Below are 20,376 nucleotides of genomic sequence, written 5' to 3' on the forward strand. Positions count from 1 at the left end.
TTTTCATACAAACATCCCAGTAGTCTTTCAAGGAAGAAAAAGTTGCCTTTTCGTCTTATGCATTTTTAAATGAATAAATTAAAATGAAAATAAATGGAAACACAAAAAAATTTTTAAAATCCCCGATCCCTACAGGAAACTTTACCTGAGCCACAAAAGAGGCAGGTGGTATGTATAATCCTCACCTTCCGGAACAATCCGCTGTAAAGGCATCTCACAGCTGTGGTGTCAGTTTCTCTTCCCCCTGAGTCACCCGGAGCGGGCTCTGAAGCTGGCCTGAGGCTGGCGCTTCTGGAGGCAGGGGAGGCTGCTCTGAGGCTGGACTGGGTGGGGCTGGGGGACTGGGGGCATACCTGCCTCCAAACCTGTCTCCAGAGGTTGATGGCAGGTGTTTTCGTCCCTTTCAGACCCCACGCTCTGGAGCACAGACCACGTCCGGCAGTGGCTGGAGTGGGCGGTGAAGGAGTATGGCCTTCCGGATGTGGACATCCTATTATTCCAGAACATCGATGGGAAGGAGCTGTGCAAGATGACCAAGGACGACTTCCAGAGGCTCACCCCCAGCTACAACGCCGACATCCTTCTCTCACATCTCCACTACCTCAGAGAGAGTAAGCCGCCTCCCTCCCTCACAGGAGCGCAGGCTGTCCCCGAGTCCCCATGGACCTGGTGGCAGAGGGTCCAGACAGAGGGGTGGACAGCAGCTTCCTCCCCTCATCCTTTGCCTGTTTGGGACCCAGGGGGACCACATGCTAGAATGTCATGGACATAGGTGAACAAGACGTCACCTGTGAGAAGCAGTGAGTGCTTTTCTTCGAAGCCACTGTCCTCACGGCTGCCTCCTGCAGGGAGGGCAGGGAGGGGCAGTGTCCCAGGGAAAGGAAGTCACATCCTCTCTGCTCTCCACGGTGCCCCAAATTGAAATAGAAGCATGACGGCAAGGTGCCTGCTTGAGGGAAATTTTGGGGTTCACCCTCCCTGAGGGTGAGCCGGGCCCTTTCACATCCAGCCCGACACAAGGGGAGGGGGGCTCTCTTCACTGAGGGTCAGTGTCACGGGATGGGAGGGCAGTGGCACACTGTGACTAGCCATGAGAAGAGAGCACCTGCAGCATGCTTTAGTCTCTGCGACACCAAGCATGGTCAGAAGAGCAAGGTGGGGCAGAGACTCCCTCTGTGGCTTTGTCTGGCTTGCCAGCCACTTCTTCCTGGGTCAGGGTGGCCCCCTGCTCACGTGCTCACCGGTAGCAGGTGATGGGGGTATTTCCACCAGCCCCTGATGGGAGGATGGGGCCCATGGTTTCCTCTCTTTCTTTTTCTTTTCTTTCTTCTTTCTTTTTTTAAGGAAAGGCAATTCTCTGCCTTTCTCATTTGGATGTTGCTTTTTCTTTTATCTTGTAGCTCCTCTTCCACATCTGACTTCTGATGATGTTGATAAAGCCTTACAAAACTCGCCACGGTTAATGCACGCTAGAAACACAGGTAATGCCAGCCCCGCCCACTCCAGGCTGAGCCTGGGCCCATCTGCAGGTGCATACTGCAGGCCAAAACCAGGACCAGTCAGGACATCAGAAGGCGGGACGTGGGGACAGCTGGTGGGTCCTGCAGTCTAGAGGAGGTTCAGCTTCAGCCCACCTTTGCTGGATTATAGCATTCTGCTCCTGGTCCCAGTGCATCCCCCATGCTGACTACAGAAGTAGATGCTTACACTTGTCTGGAGTAGAGAGGCCCCGAATACTCTCCATTTCTTCCCATTTGGATTCCCAAGAGAATGTTTACAACAAGTTGGAGTTGTGTTTTTCCTTCCTGATAGTTTTGGGCCATCAGACTTATCTCGATTCAGTCCCTGGCACAGACGATTGTACTGGGGAAGGGCAGTCGCAGGGAATGTCTGTTACTCTCCTGGAACTTCTGTTTGGGGGGAAGTTCTGCTGTAACTGGAGGGCATGGTGGCAGCCACTGACCCAATGCCTGCCTCTCTCTCTGACCCTGGTTCTGCACTTGCTCTGTTTTTGTGTCATGCCTGAGCCTGCTGGGCTGTAACCCAGAGCTCCTCCTGGCTAACCCTCCTCCCTGCCCTGCAGCTCAGTTGAAGCTGGGTTCTCTTAGTTGAGTGCGCTCAAGCTGGGTTCTCTTAGGTGAGCGTGCTCTTGATCCACACCCATTTCCTCCCTCCTGACGAGTCAGTGGGGAAGCAGGGCCATAGCTGCTGCTCATCCACTGCAGTCCCTGCGAGAACCCTGCGTGACTGTCCAGGCCGGGAAACCAGGAAGGCCTAGAGGCATGGCCAGCCCATGCAGGCAAGCCAGCCCGCTCAGGGGCCCCTCCTGGAGAAACAGCAATTTCCCAAGTGCTTACCCTTCTATTTGAAAACTTGGAACTTGAGAGTCCTAGCAAGAGTATTATTATGAAATTGCTGTTTATCTCCTTCTTCTGTATTCAAAATACTGTGCTTTTAATGTAACATAAAATGCTTCCAGTTGGTAGTTTACCTTTTCAATTATGTCGCACACACCAACCTGTTACTGATCTTGTGGCCAGAAATCACAAAGCAAAGGCAAGGTAATTTGCCCCTCTGAGGAGTCACCTTGGAGCTATGCACATTTTCTGATAATTTCACAGTCATTTAAAAACTCTTTAACAGTGAAGGAAAATTTTGAGAAAGCTCTGAATTCATTAACTTTAGTATTGTTAAAATAAAAGCAATCATAAAGCAGGACAACGAGTTCCAAATGGACTGAATGTTGAAAAGGGAATTTTCTCAGCTAACACTGAGCATTGATTGAACAAGGGAATGAGAAAACATGCATTCGAGTGGATTGATTTTTAATGAGATCCATACAATCCTAGGCAAAATATGTCTAAGTCCTTGGTACTATTTTCTAAGAGATCTGTAAAATATTTCATGGGTTTATATACAAATTGGGGGGAAAAAAAACATGCACCACCGAATTTTTCTTTAATGAAATGAAGTTGCTGACGGGTCACAGATGGAGCTCCGGGAAGAAGCTGTGAAATCAAAACACAAATACTTTATAGCAAACAGAGCCTAGGAGAGCCTCCTGCGCCCTTGCAGAACCTGTTTCTGGCCCAGGGGCTCGCTCACTTCCCCCGAGGTCTGGTGAGCAGCTCCCGGGCGGTCCCTCCGAGGTGGTCACGGGCAGGTGGATTGGCGCTAATGGACAACCATGACAAAGACCTTCACATGTTTTGTCTTTCCTTTTGTCTGCAGGGGGTGCAGCTTTTATTTTCCCAAATACTTCAGTATATCCTGAAGCTACGCAAAGAATTACAACTAGGCCAGGTACGCCAACACCCCCGCGTGACCTTCACTGAGAGATAGCCCCAAGGTCCTGCTGACATCCGGGGCCTAAGTCCCGTGATACAAAGAGCCAGCCCCGGATCTGAAATGAGTCCCCACAGTCTTATTGCCACCTCTGTTGATTCAAAACCTAAATCCAATCTAAGCTCATCATTCAAAGACCCCACAAAGTGTTTGAACTTCTGAATTAGAAGCAAATTAGCCCCATAACTTGCTACTCTGAAGGCAGATGGGCAACAAAGGCATCCTGGGTGCCTGAGAATAAGTAGTACATGCACTTTGGGTTCATGGAAGGACTGCCATGTCATCTGTCCATCCTCAGGGAAGCAGCACAGAGGAAGAGGAATCCCCAGACCTGTAGTGACCACACTCCCAACTTGTCACAGGGGGCCAATCTTTCAGAGAAGAATTGTAGAACAGATAATATTTACCTCTGAATCTTACTTTTTCTTCCCAGATGGTTCACCAAGGTACTTGGTTTACATGTCACTCACCCAAAAATAAACATTAATTGAGTGTCTCTTAGTGCCAAGCATGAAGTTAGACTCTGGGACTGTAAAGATGAACCAGACTCCAGGCAGCTGCCTGTCTTTGGAAAGCTTGCTTGCTCACTGGGCTTGGTTCATTGGTTCATTCGGTGCTGGTGGCTCCTATGCAGGCCACAGAGGGCACAGCAGCGAGCCAGCAGAAATGTTTGAATTTTTAGATGCTTCAGTAGAGCACTTCGAGCCAGAGAAGCAGAAGTGGACTTGTAAATGCTGAACCTAAGGTGCTGGATCTTACAGAAGCGGTCCCACCTCTAGCTGTAAAACCCTGAGGAGGCAGCCACAGGAGTGGGAAGAGATCCAGCTCCATGTGAAAGGAGTAAGGAGCTCTCCAGAGGACTGGGCACGGGCCAGAGGAGGATCAGGGCTTCGCCAGGCGGAGAGTGAACAGGAGAGGCGTGCAGCTATCCCTAGACACCCGTCCTCTGCACCCGTGAGCTGGGTGTTCTAGTGCCAGCCCTGGATGGAGGAGGTCATGAGTCTGGGCATTGGATGGTTTCTTCATATTTAAATGTGGGTTCAGAACCCATGTTCTCCTAGACCCGGGCTGCCGCTCTTTGGCCTCTGTCCACGCCCAGGCTGCATCTGTCTCAGCTGACGTGGTCCAAGTGGCCCAGCAGCTTTCTTTCCCATGATGAGATGGGGCCAGGAGCTGAATGGCGTGAATGAGGAAATTTCCCGAGAGGTCCCTACCTCAGGGACTCTGCTGGCAGTTTTAAAAGCTTGCTTCCGCGCTCCTGGGTGAGCTGGAAAGGCTCGCCTTGCCTACCTGTCATGTTTGAGGCCATTTAAATGCAGACAGGACCCAGAGTCTGCAGAGAACTAGATGAGTCCTGAAGAACCCCAAGTGTACTGAAAATGAAAACTGGCACCTTTGCCTCTGGCACTAGAGATTTCTGAGTTTACTGCTAGCAAGTGCATCTGCGGGTGAACACAGGGAAGGGTAGGATGGACAGCAGTGACTTTGTGAGCATTTTAAAGGTGTTTCCATCCATACTTTTTAAGAAATAAAAGCTATCTGCAAAACATTTGGCCTTCAAAAAATGGTCGGTTGGGCTGGGGATGTAGCTCAGTGGTAGAGTGCCTGCCAGGCACGCCTGAGTTCAATCCCCACTCCCGCCCACCCCCTCAAAAAAGGGCGAATTCATTTTGAAACTGGTTTGTTGAAACCCGTCTCATGGGTGCCACTAGCTGAGTTGCAAGGCCTGGGTTTATGAGCTCATGTTGTGAGTCGTGCTAAATGACCACACAATTGGCCAACACTGTTGGCCTGCCCCGTTGGTCACACCAGCTGGTTGAATGAACAGCAGACCCTGTCACTACCTTCTTCATGATTTAGAATGTGGAAGACCCAGGAGGCCGACCCATCCGGGGCATGGAGAGGAAGGTGGCAGCAGGGGTGCTGGGCTCCTTCCGTTCCTAAGCCCAGACAGGGCCAGGGTGACAAAGGCCAACCTTACACGTGGTCTGATGTGCCCTTCCACGGGCCCGTCTTTTAAGCAGACTTGGAAGAGCTCACACTTGCACTTCTCCATTATTATTAGCACAGGATGTTTCTGAGACTTGATTTGTATTTAGAAATTCCTGTTTTGATTACTGCTACTGTGATTATGAAAATACATACAAGTATTGGTATCTGACTTGTAAAGAATTTACATCATGCTGAAGAAGCCAGAGGACTTTTTGCTGTGGGCCAGACTCAGGGATTTGACCTTATTGGGTCAGCCATCGCCAAAGAATCAACCTCTCAGCCATGGCCCTGTGGCTGTGAAGGCCTGTGCCCAGGGGAATGGGCTTCGCACTGCTGATTTCAGAGCCACAAGAGTCACGGAGGAAGGGCCACTAGGAATCTAACCCTGTCCCTGTGGTCAGTGCCTTTCAGAAGAGGTGATTGTTGACTCTTAGACTCTGACCTGGGAGTAGAGAGCCAAGTTCCTGTCCCCTGCACCCTTGTGATCTTCATGGGGTGAGCCTAATGTCCCTCTGTCTCTCTGACCCCTCTGCACAGACTGAGGACCCTGGCTGGCCTCCTGTACTGACCCTGAACCCTGCCAGATCCTAGCAGCAGGCCTGTTGAGACCATAGCCTGCGCCTTCTGTGCACTGCGACTGTTCAGTACAGAGTCCCTGACAAGCATTGTGGTTCTCAAGCTTCCCTAGTCTGAACTGGCGTCCTTTCTGTGAGGCCCCTCTGAGGGCCTGTGGAGTCTTCGTCCAGTCCACCTCCTGGTGCTCCCACCCCACCCTGCCCTCCTCTCCTTCCTGCATTGGGTCCAGCCTGCCTTTTCCTTCTCTCATCTCGTGGCTGAACTTCCTCCATGGATCATTGATTCCAGAGCCCCCTGTCATTCAGTCCCACCTCATGATTGGCCAAGACTGTTCAGTGACACTGCAGGTGGCCACCTCTGGGCAGTGCCTTCCCTCCTTTGTCCATGCCTCACCCCTTCTGTCTCCTACTTGTTCCTGTATTTTCCCACACTTTCCTGATTGGAAACACCTTCTATGACCCTTGTGTTGAGTCAGCACTAAGATTGGTCTCTATAAAGTGCTAGCACGTAGACACGTTATTTTACATTCTGTGGTTTTATGGTCATTATTTTACAGTATTTTTTGAGTTGTTGCAGTTATTGCTACCAGAAACCCTTTCTGCCTCCTCTGTAGACACTTTTTTCCTTTGCTGAATCTGCTCCTTTCGAAGCCACAGCCCCTTGAGATCACAAGATAAAGTGACGAAAACAGAGAGGCATGTCATAGAATGTTGCAAAGTATCGACCTCGTGGTGCACCACCCTGCCTGGTCTCTCAGGAGCAGGTCATGTGAGAGCCCGGTTCTGCCACGGGGTAGCATCTATAAGCCCTTCCACGCCTCCATCGCCATGACAACGCAGATATCAAGACAAGCGCCTGCACCTTATCGAGGGAGCTGGAGGAGGGACCTGCGCACACAGCCTGGAGTTCCGCTCTGAATCTGCTGTTCTTCGGGAGTTTCTTGGGATCTAGATGACCCCTCCACTGGTGCTCACAGCTCAGTGCTGCTGAGTGTGACCACGCACGGCAGGAGAGTACGATGGGAAGCCTGTGTCTCAGCAGGTGGTTCCAGGTGTGTTCTCTGCTTCCCCGTAGCTACAATATAACCACAGAGATCTGCACCCCTGGGCAAGAAGGGAATGCACATTGTCCCCAGATCCCCATGTCTTTGATGCATGAATCTAGAAGACTTTAGGAAGATCTGGAGGAAGACAAGAAAGGTGAGCTTAATTACATGAGGGCCGACTCTCCGTCCCCTGCACTGCATGGGAATTGATGGAATAATGGTTCTTGGAAACAGCTCTTGGTCTTCCAAGCCTGTGTTCCCCACTGGCATCCAAGCACGTGGGAGAAGGCCAAGCTCATCCTTTCCCATTCACCCCTGCCAGGGACCTCCCAGTGGCTCTGTGAACGTGGCTTGGATCCTGCACGAGGGAGCTCTTCTATGATCCGCGTTCTGGCCTTTTAAAAGGTGAAGTGGCTCAGGGGACTTCTGGTGCGTTCCTCTCAGTGAGCTGGATGGAAGGAGAGCCCAGAAGCTGGTGAAGCTCAGCCCTCCTGGGAAGGACGTTCTGCTTTGCTGATGTCTTGGGAAAGATGCGGTGGGAAGAAGTCTCACCCGGAGTCAGAAACTGATCCTGGCTCCCAGGAAGTTTACCTGTCCGTCTCTCAGGTGTGAAGGAGGAGCACCTGCCCAGCTCCCTGGTATCTTCACGTTCTCTTTGGTCTGGATCACGGTGCGTGACGCTCTTCTAGTCACTCCAGTCTGCCTGGGAAGTCGTTTTTATGAAGTTCATTTCTAAGTCGGGTCTTGTGCGGGTGGAAGAGCACACTGGCAGTCAGACAGCAGCTCTCCCACACAGGAACCCGCCAGGCATGGGCGAACCACCGTGAAGCTGGAAGTTGAAGTGATGAGGGTCTTGAAATGATCACCCCAAACTAGGCAGGAACTGTGTCCTAACCAGAAGTCCTGTGCCTGCTGTCAACAAGGACAGATGGCAAGAAGGGCACTTGGAGCCATCACTTTTCAGGCAGCCGAGAGTGGAACTACTCACCTGGCTCTGCCTGAGGCAGGACCTGGCTGTCCCTCACGTCAGTGGTTCCCATGTCACGTCCCACGGGAGGCGGCTTCGAGCCACAGCATGTGATCTGTAGCTGATAAGGAAGACCAGCCCAGAATGTCATGGGAGAAAACAAAAGCCAGCTTATCTCCCATGGCAGGGTGTTTATGGACACGTCCATCACAGCCCAGCCATGTCTCAAGCACTTGGCTGAGAGTTAGATTCCGCCTGGTGTTGTTCAGATCCTGTCCTGTTATCTAGGGAGGATAGGCTATGTTTATTCATCCTGAAAAGGATTTTTATGAATAAAGAGTCTGAAAATATTTTTGTAGTCATAGTTTGGTGCTTGATTTTTTTTCCAGTCACATTTCATTAGTGATACTTTTCTGTTCAGGTGGAGTGTGAGCAACGGACACTAGCTGATGGTCGCGTTCACGTTGACACAGCTGGGGCAGAATCTGTCACTCCAGAGCTCATGACCATCTTTTAAATTCGTATTGGTGCCCTCCAGGTAGCATTTCTGAAGTTATCACCTGCAAGAACATGGACCCTAGAGGAGCAAAGGGATGTCCCTGGTGGTGGCTTTCTCAGACTCCAGTGTGCACCCAGGTCACCTGGGATCTTATTAGAATGCTGTAGGTCCGGAGCAAGATTTTGCATTTCTAACTGACTCCCCAGTATTGCTGACATTGTTGGTCTGTGGACCACACTTTGCTAAACAAGGATCTAGGGTGTGCTTTTTCCTTTGGTAAATATGTGCCTGTCTGTTCATAAATCAGGGTAGATGTTGTTAGGATTGCATTACTTGCAGATTCTTCTTTCTGAGACAATTCTCATACTGAGACTCTGGCTAACCTTTTTTTTTTTTGAGAAAAATATAAGTGGCTGAGTATCTGTGTGCAAAATGCTCCCAGAGAGTTAGGTTGAAATTTAGTTGTAAATTGATAGCAGCTGCAAATGTAATTCCCACGTGCAATCCCAACTCCAGAAAAGTGAAACTCAGAGGGCCTGGTGGGAAAAGCTGAAGGTCTCAAAATGCAGAACTGCCAGCTGAGAAGGAAAGTGAGCAACAGCGAGTTTAAAGAGAGAAATTATCTAACCCTTCAAAGCCCAGGAGGGTAGGGTTTCACAGACCACACTAGTCGCAACGCTTGCGGCCAAACAGACCAAATAAATTAAGGCAATCCTGTGTTGGATTTCACATCGCATATCATTTCTGTTCTCTTTGGGATATGAAAATAGGAAGAGACACATACTCGGCAGCTTGGTCAAGCTCTTTGAAGACTGACCCACCCAAGTGCCAGTTTTAAATTCAATTGAATGATTGGTTTAAAGGGAGGCTTGAAGATGTTGGCATTGCCTGCCCTCCAAGTGAGACTTTCATAGCCATCTCCTGCTGTCTGGAAGAAGAATACTGTTGGGGTACCTGGCTATGGCTTTCAGGTGGCCCAGAATAACACTTGACCTTGAACCCAGGCCCATGGTCCAAGAAGAATCATCATGAAATGATTCTGTAATAAGATGGCACGTAGAAAGAGCTTTGCGCATGCACAGTTAGTGAGAGCAGGCATGGTAATATTTCTGGAATATATTTTTGAAAGCAACTTGAAATAACATAGCGCCTTGGTACTCATTAATCGAACTCATACTGAAGATGCAGAAGCGTGGTTCACTGTGCAAAGTGCAGCGGAGGTTTAGGGCAAGGGACAGCACACTATAAACACAAAAATACCCTCGGCATGTCCTTGGCTCTGAAGGTCGTCATTAAGAGGTCGTGGGGCAACACTGTAGTTCTTGTCATGTCCTGTAATTCATTTCATGCAATTCATTTTAGAGAAATTCTAAATTTTCTTGGAAAGGGGAAAGAGTGGACATTTGCCTAGAAACATACTAGACCAGTTAAGACTGGCAGTGTAGACAGATGGAAAAATGAGGGGAGACCAAGGGAGTCAGCTCACAAATGTGAGGATGGGAGGCAGCAATCTGGGAGGGAGGAGAGGGAGGAGAGGACTCCAGATGCCATTGATGGATTCTGGTGCAGACTGCAAACAAGGAGGGGGTGAATCACCAGCTAAGCCGTGGGCTCTGGGAGGGTCATCCAATAGACGGGTGGATTTGGGTCTGTCCCAGGGGGAAGCAGGACAAACTAGGTGGTTAAAAAAAAAAGTTTAATATGGTCTTGACCTGGAGGAAAATGCTTCAGAAGAGTCAGCAAGCTCTGGAGGAATGTGCCAATAGGAATTTTCAGATAAATGGAGGAGAGAATGTTAGACCAACAAAACATATAAAATTATAATTTGTACATAGAACTAAGATCTAATGGAATATAGGTTTATACTGCTTTGTAATACTAGACTTTCTTATATGCTATTTATTCTAATAAACATGAAATTTTAAAAAAAATCTATTAGAAAAATTGCACTATTGGGTTTTTGAGTCAATTTATTTGTCTTCACAGATTTACCTTATGAGCCTCCCAGGAGATCAGCCTGGACAGGTCATGGCCACCCCACCCCTCAATCGAAAGGTACAGAGTTATCTCCCTCTGCCTTGATCTGCATGTCACCAGGTCTGTGTAACAGTTAATGGAGTAAATGATAATTTAATTAATCTATGATTTTCAACAAGTGACTGGTTTGTCACTTCAGCAACAAACACAACTGATCTTTAAATGCTATAATTCTCTGGTTACACCTACCTTCATAACAGAGAGAAGGGAATGGGGAGTGTGTTTCAACATGGACAAAGGCATATTTGACAGGATGTCTGAGTACAGACCAAATGACTGGTGTTTTCCTTAATTTTGCTCTGCCTCATTTTATTTTCCTGGTGGTTTCCTTTTTAGCTGTTTATTTTACACTATGATTCAGGTTTTTTTTTTTTTTTTTTTTTTTTTTTTTTTTTTTTTTTTCCAGTCTATAAACCATCTCAAATTCTTCCTTTTTATTTTTGGAAGGAACAAGGTATTAACAAAATTTTTAAATAATGGAAAATGTCCTTTTTGTTACAGTGTCTTCATTTGATTTCATTGGAAAGGAATTTTTTCCTTACCATAAGATGCTTCTTGTTAAAAGAGTCAGATCATCTTAATAATTAAATTAATTGATGGAACCATTATGTAATCAACAACATCAAGTACTAGTGGCCAAGCCAAACCTAAGTCATAGCCAGTTCTCTTTTTTTGTGTTTGGAATTTCAGCTGCTCAGCCATCTCCTTCCACAGTGCCCAAAACGGAAGACCAGCGTCCTCAACTAGGTATGTTTTGGGTCCCCTCCAGATGGTCATAAGAGATGACACAGAGCCAGCAGGGTACTTCTAAAACATGCCATCTTTGAAATGAACTTAGTTTATGTCTTTTTCTTTGTGACAGTTCCATATGTACACTAGGGGCCAAATAGTCTATCTACTTATTTGGGATGACTTGAGATTTTGCTAAAGAATTTTCAAAACCTATATCATGAATTTGGGAAGAAATATTTGTGTGCAAGCTGTCTTTGAGATCTATGAGTTCACTTACCTCCCATGCCGTGTGCACCAGGGCCAGCACAATTACCTGTACCAGGTAGAAAAGCAGTAGAATGTGGCACGGCCATGTGCTGGCCAGCCTGGTCCTAGATGGACTGGGCACTCAGCACCCACTATAAAGCCCTGTTCTCATCCTGGGTTAGAGTGAGCTGTGGGCCAGGTGTTGGGAATCTGGGAATCCACATCCTGCCACCAGCCAGGAGGCCTTTAGCAAGAAGCTTCTCTGGGGTTCTGGGTGACATCTCATGCAGGTGATGGAGGCAGGTGCTTCGGGGACAGGGGAAGTTTTCAGTTCTGAAGTCTAGAAATCAGTTCTGTCAGCCTGAAGTCTCAGGGCACCAAGTCACAGTGTCGCCTTTGGATTTGACTTCTTTTCTTTCTGCTGTAGATCCTTATCAGATTCTTGGACCAACAAGTAGCCGCCTTGCTAACCCAGGTGAGACACTCTGATGATTTTGTTCTTACAGTTACCCTTTAGGTGGTGGCTGTGAGAAATTCCTTCAGATGAAAAAACTGTAGTTTTAGGTTTCTCTGGATTGTGTGCTTTAGGGGAAAAACACATCGGGGTATAAATTAGAAGTTTTAGCTTTAGCAAAGAATATTGTAACCTAATCTAAGCTCTAACTGTTTTCTTGGGCTGTTGTAACAAGTACTATGGGGCAGGTTGCTTAAATAACAGAAAGGTATTACCCAGATGCTGCAAATATGGAGTCCAGGTGCATGGTGGCAGCCCGTCAGGGCTGTGATAGGTCCTCCCTCCTTGGTCCTAGATGGCCAGTATCTCCTATGTCTCTTTATTATCTTTCCTCTCTATGTGTGTGTCTGTGCATCCAGATCCCTCTTTCTATGAGGACATCGGACACATTGAAATAGGGCCCCCTTCAGTGCCAGCGTCCTTAGTTTAGCTGAATCATCTCTTAGAGGCCTCATCTCCACAAAGGATCTGGGCTAAGCCTTGGACATGTGCAATTTGGGGAAACACCATTCAATGCAGCACACAGCAGATAAAGTAACTCTTATTTTTTTAAAAGGAGAATCTTAATTACAACCATAAGACTTCAAATTAGGATCATCTTCCATCATCTGTTTCTGAATTTAAACACAAGGACAAAGTGCACATACTTCATTGGCTGTCGGTAGCCAGAGCCTGGCCATGGCTTGTCACCTGTCCTCACGTCTCCATGCCAACTGAACTGCCCTGTTTGTGTTCAAATCAGAACCAGCTGTGCTGGCCTGAGCTCCTGCTGTCCACAGAACATGCTGTGGGTTCTCAGCCGTAGTCGAATGCCGAAATGTCCCAGTCAGTCACAGTACAAGTCCCAGCTGGGATCGGCCTTTCCTGAACACTGAGGCAGAATGGGTCTAGGAGGCCAGCAAGTTCAGGTTCAGGCAGTGTCCATCCCCACGAGAGAATCCCTGCCTGGAGAACATTAGCAACAGGACCTTTGACGTGGACTTGTGGTGAGTGTTAATTTGACAAATGCTTTTTAAGCAGCTGAGCAGTTAGGGGGAATCTTTTCTTTACTGCTTTAGTCCTGGGCTCAAACTAGGAGCTCAGTGCTGATTGCTTGAGTCTGGGACTGCCAGCAGTAAAGAGAGGCAGGCCTTGGCCACGGGGAGCTCTCACCTGATGGGGAGCAGGGCGCAGGTAAGTAGAACGCTCCAGGCCATGCAGTCACAGGCTCCTTTCTCTGTGTGGGCATCCAGCTGGCAGCCAGGGCTCCCAGGGGCCCTCTCCATCCCTCTGCTCAGCCTTCCATTTGCAACTGGCTCATTTCACCATTCAAATAAAAACAGTGACTGTGTTCTGAGATGGTTGTAATCAGTCATGCTCCAGGAAGATGGATCCATAGTGATGTTCAGGTAGGTTAGAAAGGAGGAGAGTGGGGAGGACGGGAGCGCACACCGGCACGTGAAACAGCAGCCCAGCAGCTCCCTGTTCAGAGGATCCCAGGAAGTCCCGAGCGCAACAGTCTAAGCATCAGAGCCAGCAGGGTGGTGCTGGGGAAGTTTCCTTCCTCTTCAGTGAAGAGACCCCTTTTCTCAAACTGGTTTTAGCCCAAACCAATCATGGCATGAGTGTTCGTGAACTAAGTTCATTCTTCCAGTATCCTGCCTGCATGATGGGCCTGTCACTGTCACACCCACTTTACAGATGAGGCAACTGAGGCACAGAGAGCTGGGGGAGTTTCCCAGGGCCCCCAGAGCAGCAGAGCCAGGACTCAACAAGCCCAGGCACTGATGCTCACCTGCCCTCCAACCCAGGGTGCCTGCCACACCAGAGCTCAGGGAAGCGACCATCAGGGCACCCTGCCACCATGCGGAGGGTCCAGGCCGTGCTGGGCTTGTCTGCACCTCCCCCAGCTTCTATAAAAGGTGGCTCCAAACCACTGCCACCTGGGGGCTTGCTGGTCACTTTCTTTAGAGCCTTGGTCCTGGTCCATGAGGGCCGCAGTGTCCCGAGTGGGACAGTGACCACCTGCAGCCCTCTGCCTCCCTGGGTTTAGTTTCTTGCCCTTTTACTCAGGTTCTACCCATTGCTACAGTGGCTTTTCTCCCACTAGTGGAAGAGGTGGCCTTCCAAACTCCTAAAGCCACCCCCTGCATCCTGTAGGGGGCAGCGAGCGCCACCTTTTCCCTTCCGGATTCTGGTTTTTAGTTTATTACCCGAGGACAGAACTGGCTCCTCCTTGCTGACGTTGCCTGGACGTCAGCAACATGGAGTGAGAGAAGAGGTCTGAAGGACCTTACCAAAGGTAGGCGATTCTCCAGGTGGCGGTGGCGATGCTGTCCCATGAAAAATCCTTTAGGAACAGCGCTCTCTCCTCATGGCTTAGCCAGTGAGTGACTCACGCCACTTTAAGGATTTCTAAACGCTGTTTTAAAAAAAAAAGTTCTATATCACAAAATGTACCTCATTACACGTTGTTATTGTTTTAGCAGTAAAATAAGATTTGATAAGTTGCTTTTGAAATTCTGTGGCCAAGATAACTCATTGAATTTACCATCCATGGTGATTACTCAGCTGCCACTGTGCATCCTCGAGGATTCTCGCATAGTGAGAAACGGCGTGGTCTGTACTGGAAATGCAAAGCATTTGCTATGAGTATTAATTTAGCTAATGAGGCTGATGGCATGCTAAATTCTATGCCATTCACGTCAGCTTTCACTGATTTTTCCATCAGTAGTTTTATTCTCAGGTTTGGAAGCTGATGGATCTTGCTTGTAGATCTCTTGGTTCCTCAGAGCCTTGGGGTGCTCCCAGGCCTGAGCCCGTGCCCTGCCAGTTAGCAGGTGAAGTAGTCCCTTAGCAGCCCCTTAGCACACCTGTCCATCAAGTCTTGAGTTTCCTGCCGTGGAGGAGGCCCTCCCACTTTTTCTAGCTCCTCAGAAGGAGAGAGATGAGCCCACAGTTCCCCATGGTTCCCTCCCATCCCGTTGATGAGGGAGTTGGTGAGGGACACATTTCTAAGAGGTGAGGACAATGCTTGAACAGAAACCAAGTGCCCTTTGAGCTGTTTAGGCAGGTCTGTGTGTTGATGCAAGATCTGTGGAGTTGCTCTATGGGAGAAAGTTGACACTGAATATTTATTTTCAAACAACTGTATATGTTTATAGTGAAGCATATGTTAGACTGTTAAATCAGAAATCCATGGTTTTTCCTATTCCCAGGTCAACTATGGAATTTTTTTTCAAGTTTTAATCCTTTGGTTACAATATATATACTAAAACCATATGGTTCTCTCATACCATTCTTTGTATTTTAAAAATGCATATTAATGAAATGTTGGAAGGAACAAAACTTGATTGGGAACAGTTTGTATATGTAGTTCCGGAAAAGCAAAGGCTTCCATTGTGATGAGCTACAAGCTGTTAATGTGTTTCAAATGTGTTACAGGCTGAAGACCATCCTTTTCCAGAACATATTTTAAAAAAATAAAAAATAAAAAAAAAGCTGACCTTTCTCATAATGCTATCGTATGGATGAGTTCATGAACATCCACTTCCATGTAGCCACAGTGGAAACGAGGACTTAGGAGTTGGACAATTATACAGGGAACTAGTGGGAAGAATATAGGGAAAAACAAAGTTATCATTGATTTTCACATGACATCAATTCCCTGGGTAGTTGCCAGTTGAAGTTATTTTAATCATTTTATCACATCTGTTGATACTATTTATCATATTTAAAAAGGTAATTTTTTTGTGCCTATTAAGCCCAGGCAGTTCTGTCCCGGGTTTGAGGAGACCTACCTCTCGTCCATTGTAAGTTTTCTAGTCTGCGGCACACAGCTTAGCTCCTCCTGGGCTCATGGTGACTGGGGTTCACGTACATCTCTCCCTGGGGAGCCATGATTCTACTTAAAGCACTGAGCATAATGGCAGAATGACAGGCCCAGATTTTTCTCTGATTTAAGAAAACTAAAGCCCGTCTCTGTGTTTGGGATGTCTTGGAGAGAATTCGGCCCGTCCCTGCAGCTGAGCGACGGCGCTCTAGTCGGTCTCTGTTGCTGCTCAGAAGGACCTGCCATGGCGTATGGTTGGGGTTCTTTGGAAACACTGCTTCCCAGTGGGCGTGGCCATGCAGGGCCACACATGGATTTCCATGGCCATGTGTTGGCCTCAGTGCTGGAAATGGGCGATCTGGTTTGAAATGGAGCCAGCTTTTTTCTGAACTTCCTCATTTTGAGTGGGTTAATTCTGTGTTAGGAAAAGATTTGACAGAATCACTTTCTGGGCACCAGCAAAATGTTTTGTCAGAAATAACAATGTTTACTTCCATTCTCTATTTTTTTCCATAAACGTTTAGATGTTCATTTCCGAAATCTGACTTTTATTATTTCACTTGACCTAGCCAATATAAATAGTATTAAGTCATTATTACCATCCACATAATGGCATTTTCTGCTTCAGAAAATAGGAAAAATTAGCTCTTCCATCCCCCATGCACCAGGCTGACCTGGCTATTCTCTGAAGGAAGTCAGAAACGGATGGACCCAACCTGAACTTTGTCCCATGTGAATTCCCTGCATTCCACAAAGGACTTGGCTCTCTCAGATGAGCCTGAGAGTGACCAGGGGCAACTTTCCTAGATGTCGAGCTGGAATGAGGCTACTGGGTGGGTCATGGTCAAAGGCATATTCTCAATGGGGAAGGCTAAGAAGCATGGAGGGCAGCAGGGAGACTAAGGAGGTGTCCAGACTCCACCGGTCCTGTGGGGAGTATGGAGCAGACCTGTAATTTAGGTCCCTTTTTGAGGCAAAGGGCTGTCCTGGGATTCCTGGGTCATTCTGTCCATGAGACACCTGGGGAAATGAGCAGCCCTAGTCCATCCAGGGCATCTCTCTAGAGAGGTGGGTGAACACAGGGACAAAGAGTAGCAACCCCTGCTGCAGGATGGGGGAGGCCCGTCCAGAGCATCTGGGGGCATGTGCAGAGCACAGGCTGCCGTCCTGGCCAGTCGCCTGCAGCTCAGAGCCTGTTCTCACTGGTGCTTTCTGTCCCTCCCTCCTCACCAGGTAGTGGCCAGATCCAGCTCTGGCAGTTTCTCCTGGAGCTCCTGTCTGACAGCTCCAACTCCAACTGTATCACCTGGGAAGGCACCAATGGAGAATTCAAGATGACAGACCCCGACGAGGTGGCCCGGCGCTGGGGAGAACGGAAAAGCAAACCCAACATGAACTACGACAAACTCAGCCGCGCCCTCCGTTACTACTATGACAAGAACATCATGACCAAAGTCCACGGGAAGCGCTACGCCTACAAGTTTGACTTCCACGGGATTGCCCAGGCCCTGCAGCCGCACCCTCCAGAATCATCCCTGTACAAGTACCCCTCAGACCTCCCCTACATGGGCTCCTACCACGCCCACCCCCAGAAGATGAACTTTGTGGCGCCCCACCCTCCAGCCCTCCCTGTCACGTCCTCCAGTTTCTTTGCGGCCCCAAACCCATACTGGAATTCACCCACTGGGGGCATATACCCGAACACTAGGCTTCCCGCCGGCCACATGCCTTCCCACCTGGGCACTTACTACTAACCACCTGATGGAGGCCTTTCCCAACACGTACAATCACCGATCAATTGCCACAAACTCTATCGGAGAACACGGATCAAAAGTGCCTCAAGCAAGAGGATAAAGCTTGATGGGGCTGGGGAAGGAAGCCAGGGAAGAGATCCAAAGACTCATGGCGGGAGGGAGTTACTAAAGTATTACTACAGAAATAAAGAGGATGCTCAAAATGTAATGTATACAGACATATAATCTGTGGACCAACCCTGACAAGGACATTGTGTGCAGAAGCAGGAAGTCATGAGGACAAGTGCCAAAGGAAGTGGCCTTAAGTAGTGTATAAACTGTAGAGTTTGGGATCCCGTTAATGCAACCCGGGATTAAACTAAAGCAATAGAGATAACACAGTCTTGGCCTAACATACCGTTTATAATGCCATTTTAAGGAAAACTACCTGTATTTAAAAATAGAAACATATCAAAACCAAAACAAGAAGACGAGAGAGACTGTGGCCCCGCAACAGACATTGCTAGGGACTCCTCGGCATTAGCTGCATCAGTTGGAATCTGATATGTTCCATTTGATAGACAGCTGACAGCTCTCTCAAACTGTGAAGACAACCCAAAGTTTCCATCTCCTTTACAGGATCGCAGGAACTATGAGCCAGTGGTGGGACTGAGGATGTGTATAGAGTGGGTGTGCGATGGTAGACAGAGGGCCAGCGGAGGAGGAAGAGGAGGAAGCAGAGGAGGAGACAAGGAGTGGGGAGAAACTTCTCGAGCAGCAGAGGCAGGATTCAGGACACTTTTGGAACTGTGGAGAACCAGTCGTAGAGACCTGAGGTTTAATGCAGTCAGTGTTATACCAAACCCAGTGTTACCAAAAGGACCCAGTGTAATGGAGGAAGGGGGAGTGGTAGAATTCAGAACCAAATATACCCATCTCTTTGTTTGTCAAAAGAAAATTTTAACTGGAATTGTCTGATATTTAAAAGAAATGTTCAGGACCACAGTATTCTGTGGGGCCTTGTGCTCCACAGGGTCAGGTAAGAATTGGCCTCTGGCCACCACAATCAGATCTCAGAGGCATTTTGGGGAGGTGGGGTCCAGTTTTCCTTTTCGAGTCGCGAACGCTGTGCGTTTGTCAGAATGAAGTATACAAGTCCATGTTTTTTTTTTCCTTTTTATATAATAATTATATAACTTATGCATTTATACACTACGAGTTGATCTCGGCCAGCCAAAGACACAACAAAAAAAAGAGACAATCAGTGATATAATGTGGCCTTGAACTTTAACTCTGTATGCTTAATGTTTACAATATGAAGTTATTAGTTCTTAGAATGCAGAATGTATGTAATAAAATAAGCTTGGCCTAGCATGGCAAATCAGATTGACACAGGAGTCTGCATTTGCACTTTTATAGTGATGGAAGTTGCCTAATAGAAACTTGTGCTGAATGTCATGGGTTTTGTGTTATAATTTCACTTTGTCCAGGAACTGAAGCAAGTGAGGGCCAAGCAAACAGGATGTTGGGCCTGTGATGCCTGCCCCTCCTGACCCTCTTACCCCCACTCTAATTCCCAGGCCCATCTGCCACAGAAGGACCCAAAGCGTCACCGTGCAACCTCCACATAGGCACGTAGGAGGGAAAAAGGCCTCTGAAACAGAGGCTGTAGTGAGAAATTCCAGTGCAGCACTGGTCACGAGCCACCCCAGTTCCTGCTGTGATCATGAAACACTTGCTGAATGGTGAACCAGCCACAAAAGCTGTCCTTACGATTGGTCAGCGACTCATCATGGGCAGCTGCAGTTCCTCACTTCAGAGCAGCAAGGGACAGCTTCTAAGTTTGCCACTTAGCTTCTCTTTCTGGGGTCCTCACCAACTAGACTATTGCTCTGATCTTTCCACACCAGGATAGTTGGGCACTGGGGTTCGTGGTTCCCCAGCCCTGGGCCTGACCTTCCCATCTCTTCTCTCATATACTGTTTCTGTGATCCAAACTTGATACCCTTGAACATCTTCTGTCACAAGTGCAGCCCATCTTGGCCAAGGGGAAGGTGATTCTGGAGGGGATGCAAGTGGCCTGTAAGAAGGAGCAAGCCTGTGCATCTTCTCAGCCTGAGTCAGTTTAAATTGGCCATTTTATAGTGGTTTTGGGGCTTGTTTTGCACTTTGTAATCCTTTTGCTATGATTAAACGAACTTGCCAAACCTCTGTGCTGTGCATATTTTGGCAATGGTCTTGAAACTCAGTAGGGTATGATTACCAAAGCTTCAGACACCCCTCATTATTCAGATGGAAAGGAGCCCAACCATCAATCATTCTGCAGCAGCTTGGGAAAGGCCCACAAGGTGCCTGCATCTCCTTAGGACAGAATAAAGGAAAGCTGGGTAAAAGCTGGCAGGCTGGGTGACCCAGACAGTTCTAGTGGAAAAGAGCATTCATTTTTATTTTGCAATGCAAATCAGGGCTCACCTACATTCTGCATGTGCGAAATACAAGTTTACTTGGGCAATCATTCACTTCTCCCCTTCAAGACTGTACTATGAGCAAAATAATAAAAACAAGACATGATTATCATATTCAATTCTAACAGATGTTTTAAGTTAGATTCCTACCAATCCCTCCCTCAAATCCAGTTATTAGCCACAAGCATGAGCTACTGGGATAATTTGGGAATAACACGATAATACTGAGCTCCCCCAAATAAATTATTCTTAAATTGTCTTGAAATAATGGTAATGGTCTGCTCCTGTCATAATCGAAATCCAGAGCCCTTCCCAGATCAGGTTCATAATTACATGATCCTTCCTCTCTAGACTTCTCCCTACTTCCTGGCTTGTCCTTGTTTATGAACACAGTCCCTGCACAACCTTACTCCT

The 20,376-nt window shown here is 47.9% G+C and overlaps 1 protein-coding gene across 3 annotated transcripts in view; it reads left to right on the top strand.

Annotated features, from left to right (window-relative positions):
• ERG (ETS transcription factor ERG) overlaps positions 1-18,889 on the top strand; it is a 102,199-nt gene extending 83,310 nt beyond the window's left edge. For 2 of the 3 annotated variants that reach the window (XM_079155848.1, XM_079155850.1), the window contains exons 4-10: positions 408-611; positions 1,401-1,481; positions 3,232-3,303; positions 10,411-10,479; positions 11,152-11,208; positions 11,867-11,914; positions 16,998-18,889. In XM_079155848.1, the coding sequence (XP_079011974.1) occupies positions 408-611; positions 1,401-1,481; positions 3,232-3,303; positions 10,411-10,479; positions 11,152-11,208; positions 11,867-11,914; positions 16,998-17,518 (1,052 nt within the window). In that variant the 3' untranslated portion in view covers positions 17,519-18,889. The remainder of the gene's footprint in view (positions 1-407; positions 612-1,400; positions 1,482-3,231; positions 3,304-10,410; positions 10,480-11,151; positions 11,209-11,866; positions 11,915-16,997) is intronic. The other variant, XM_079155849.1, reaches the window with a different exon arrangement.
• The last annotated feature ends 1,487 nt before the right edge of the window (positions 18,890-20,376 follow it).

The sequence above is a fragment of the Sciurus vulgaris genome (genome assembly GCF_902686455.1).
Source record: "Sciurus vulgaris genome assembly, chromosome: 10".
Lineage (NCBI taxonomy): Eukaryota > Metazoa > Chordata > Mammalia > Rodentia > Sciuridae > Sciurus > Sciurus vulgaris.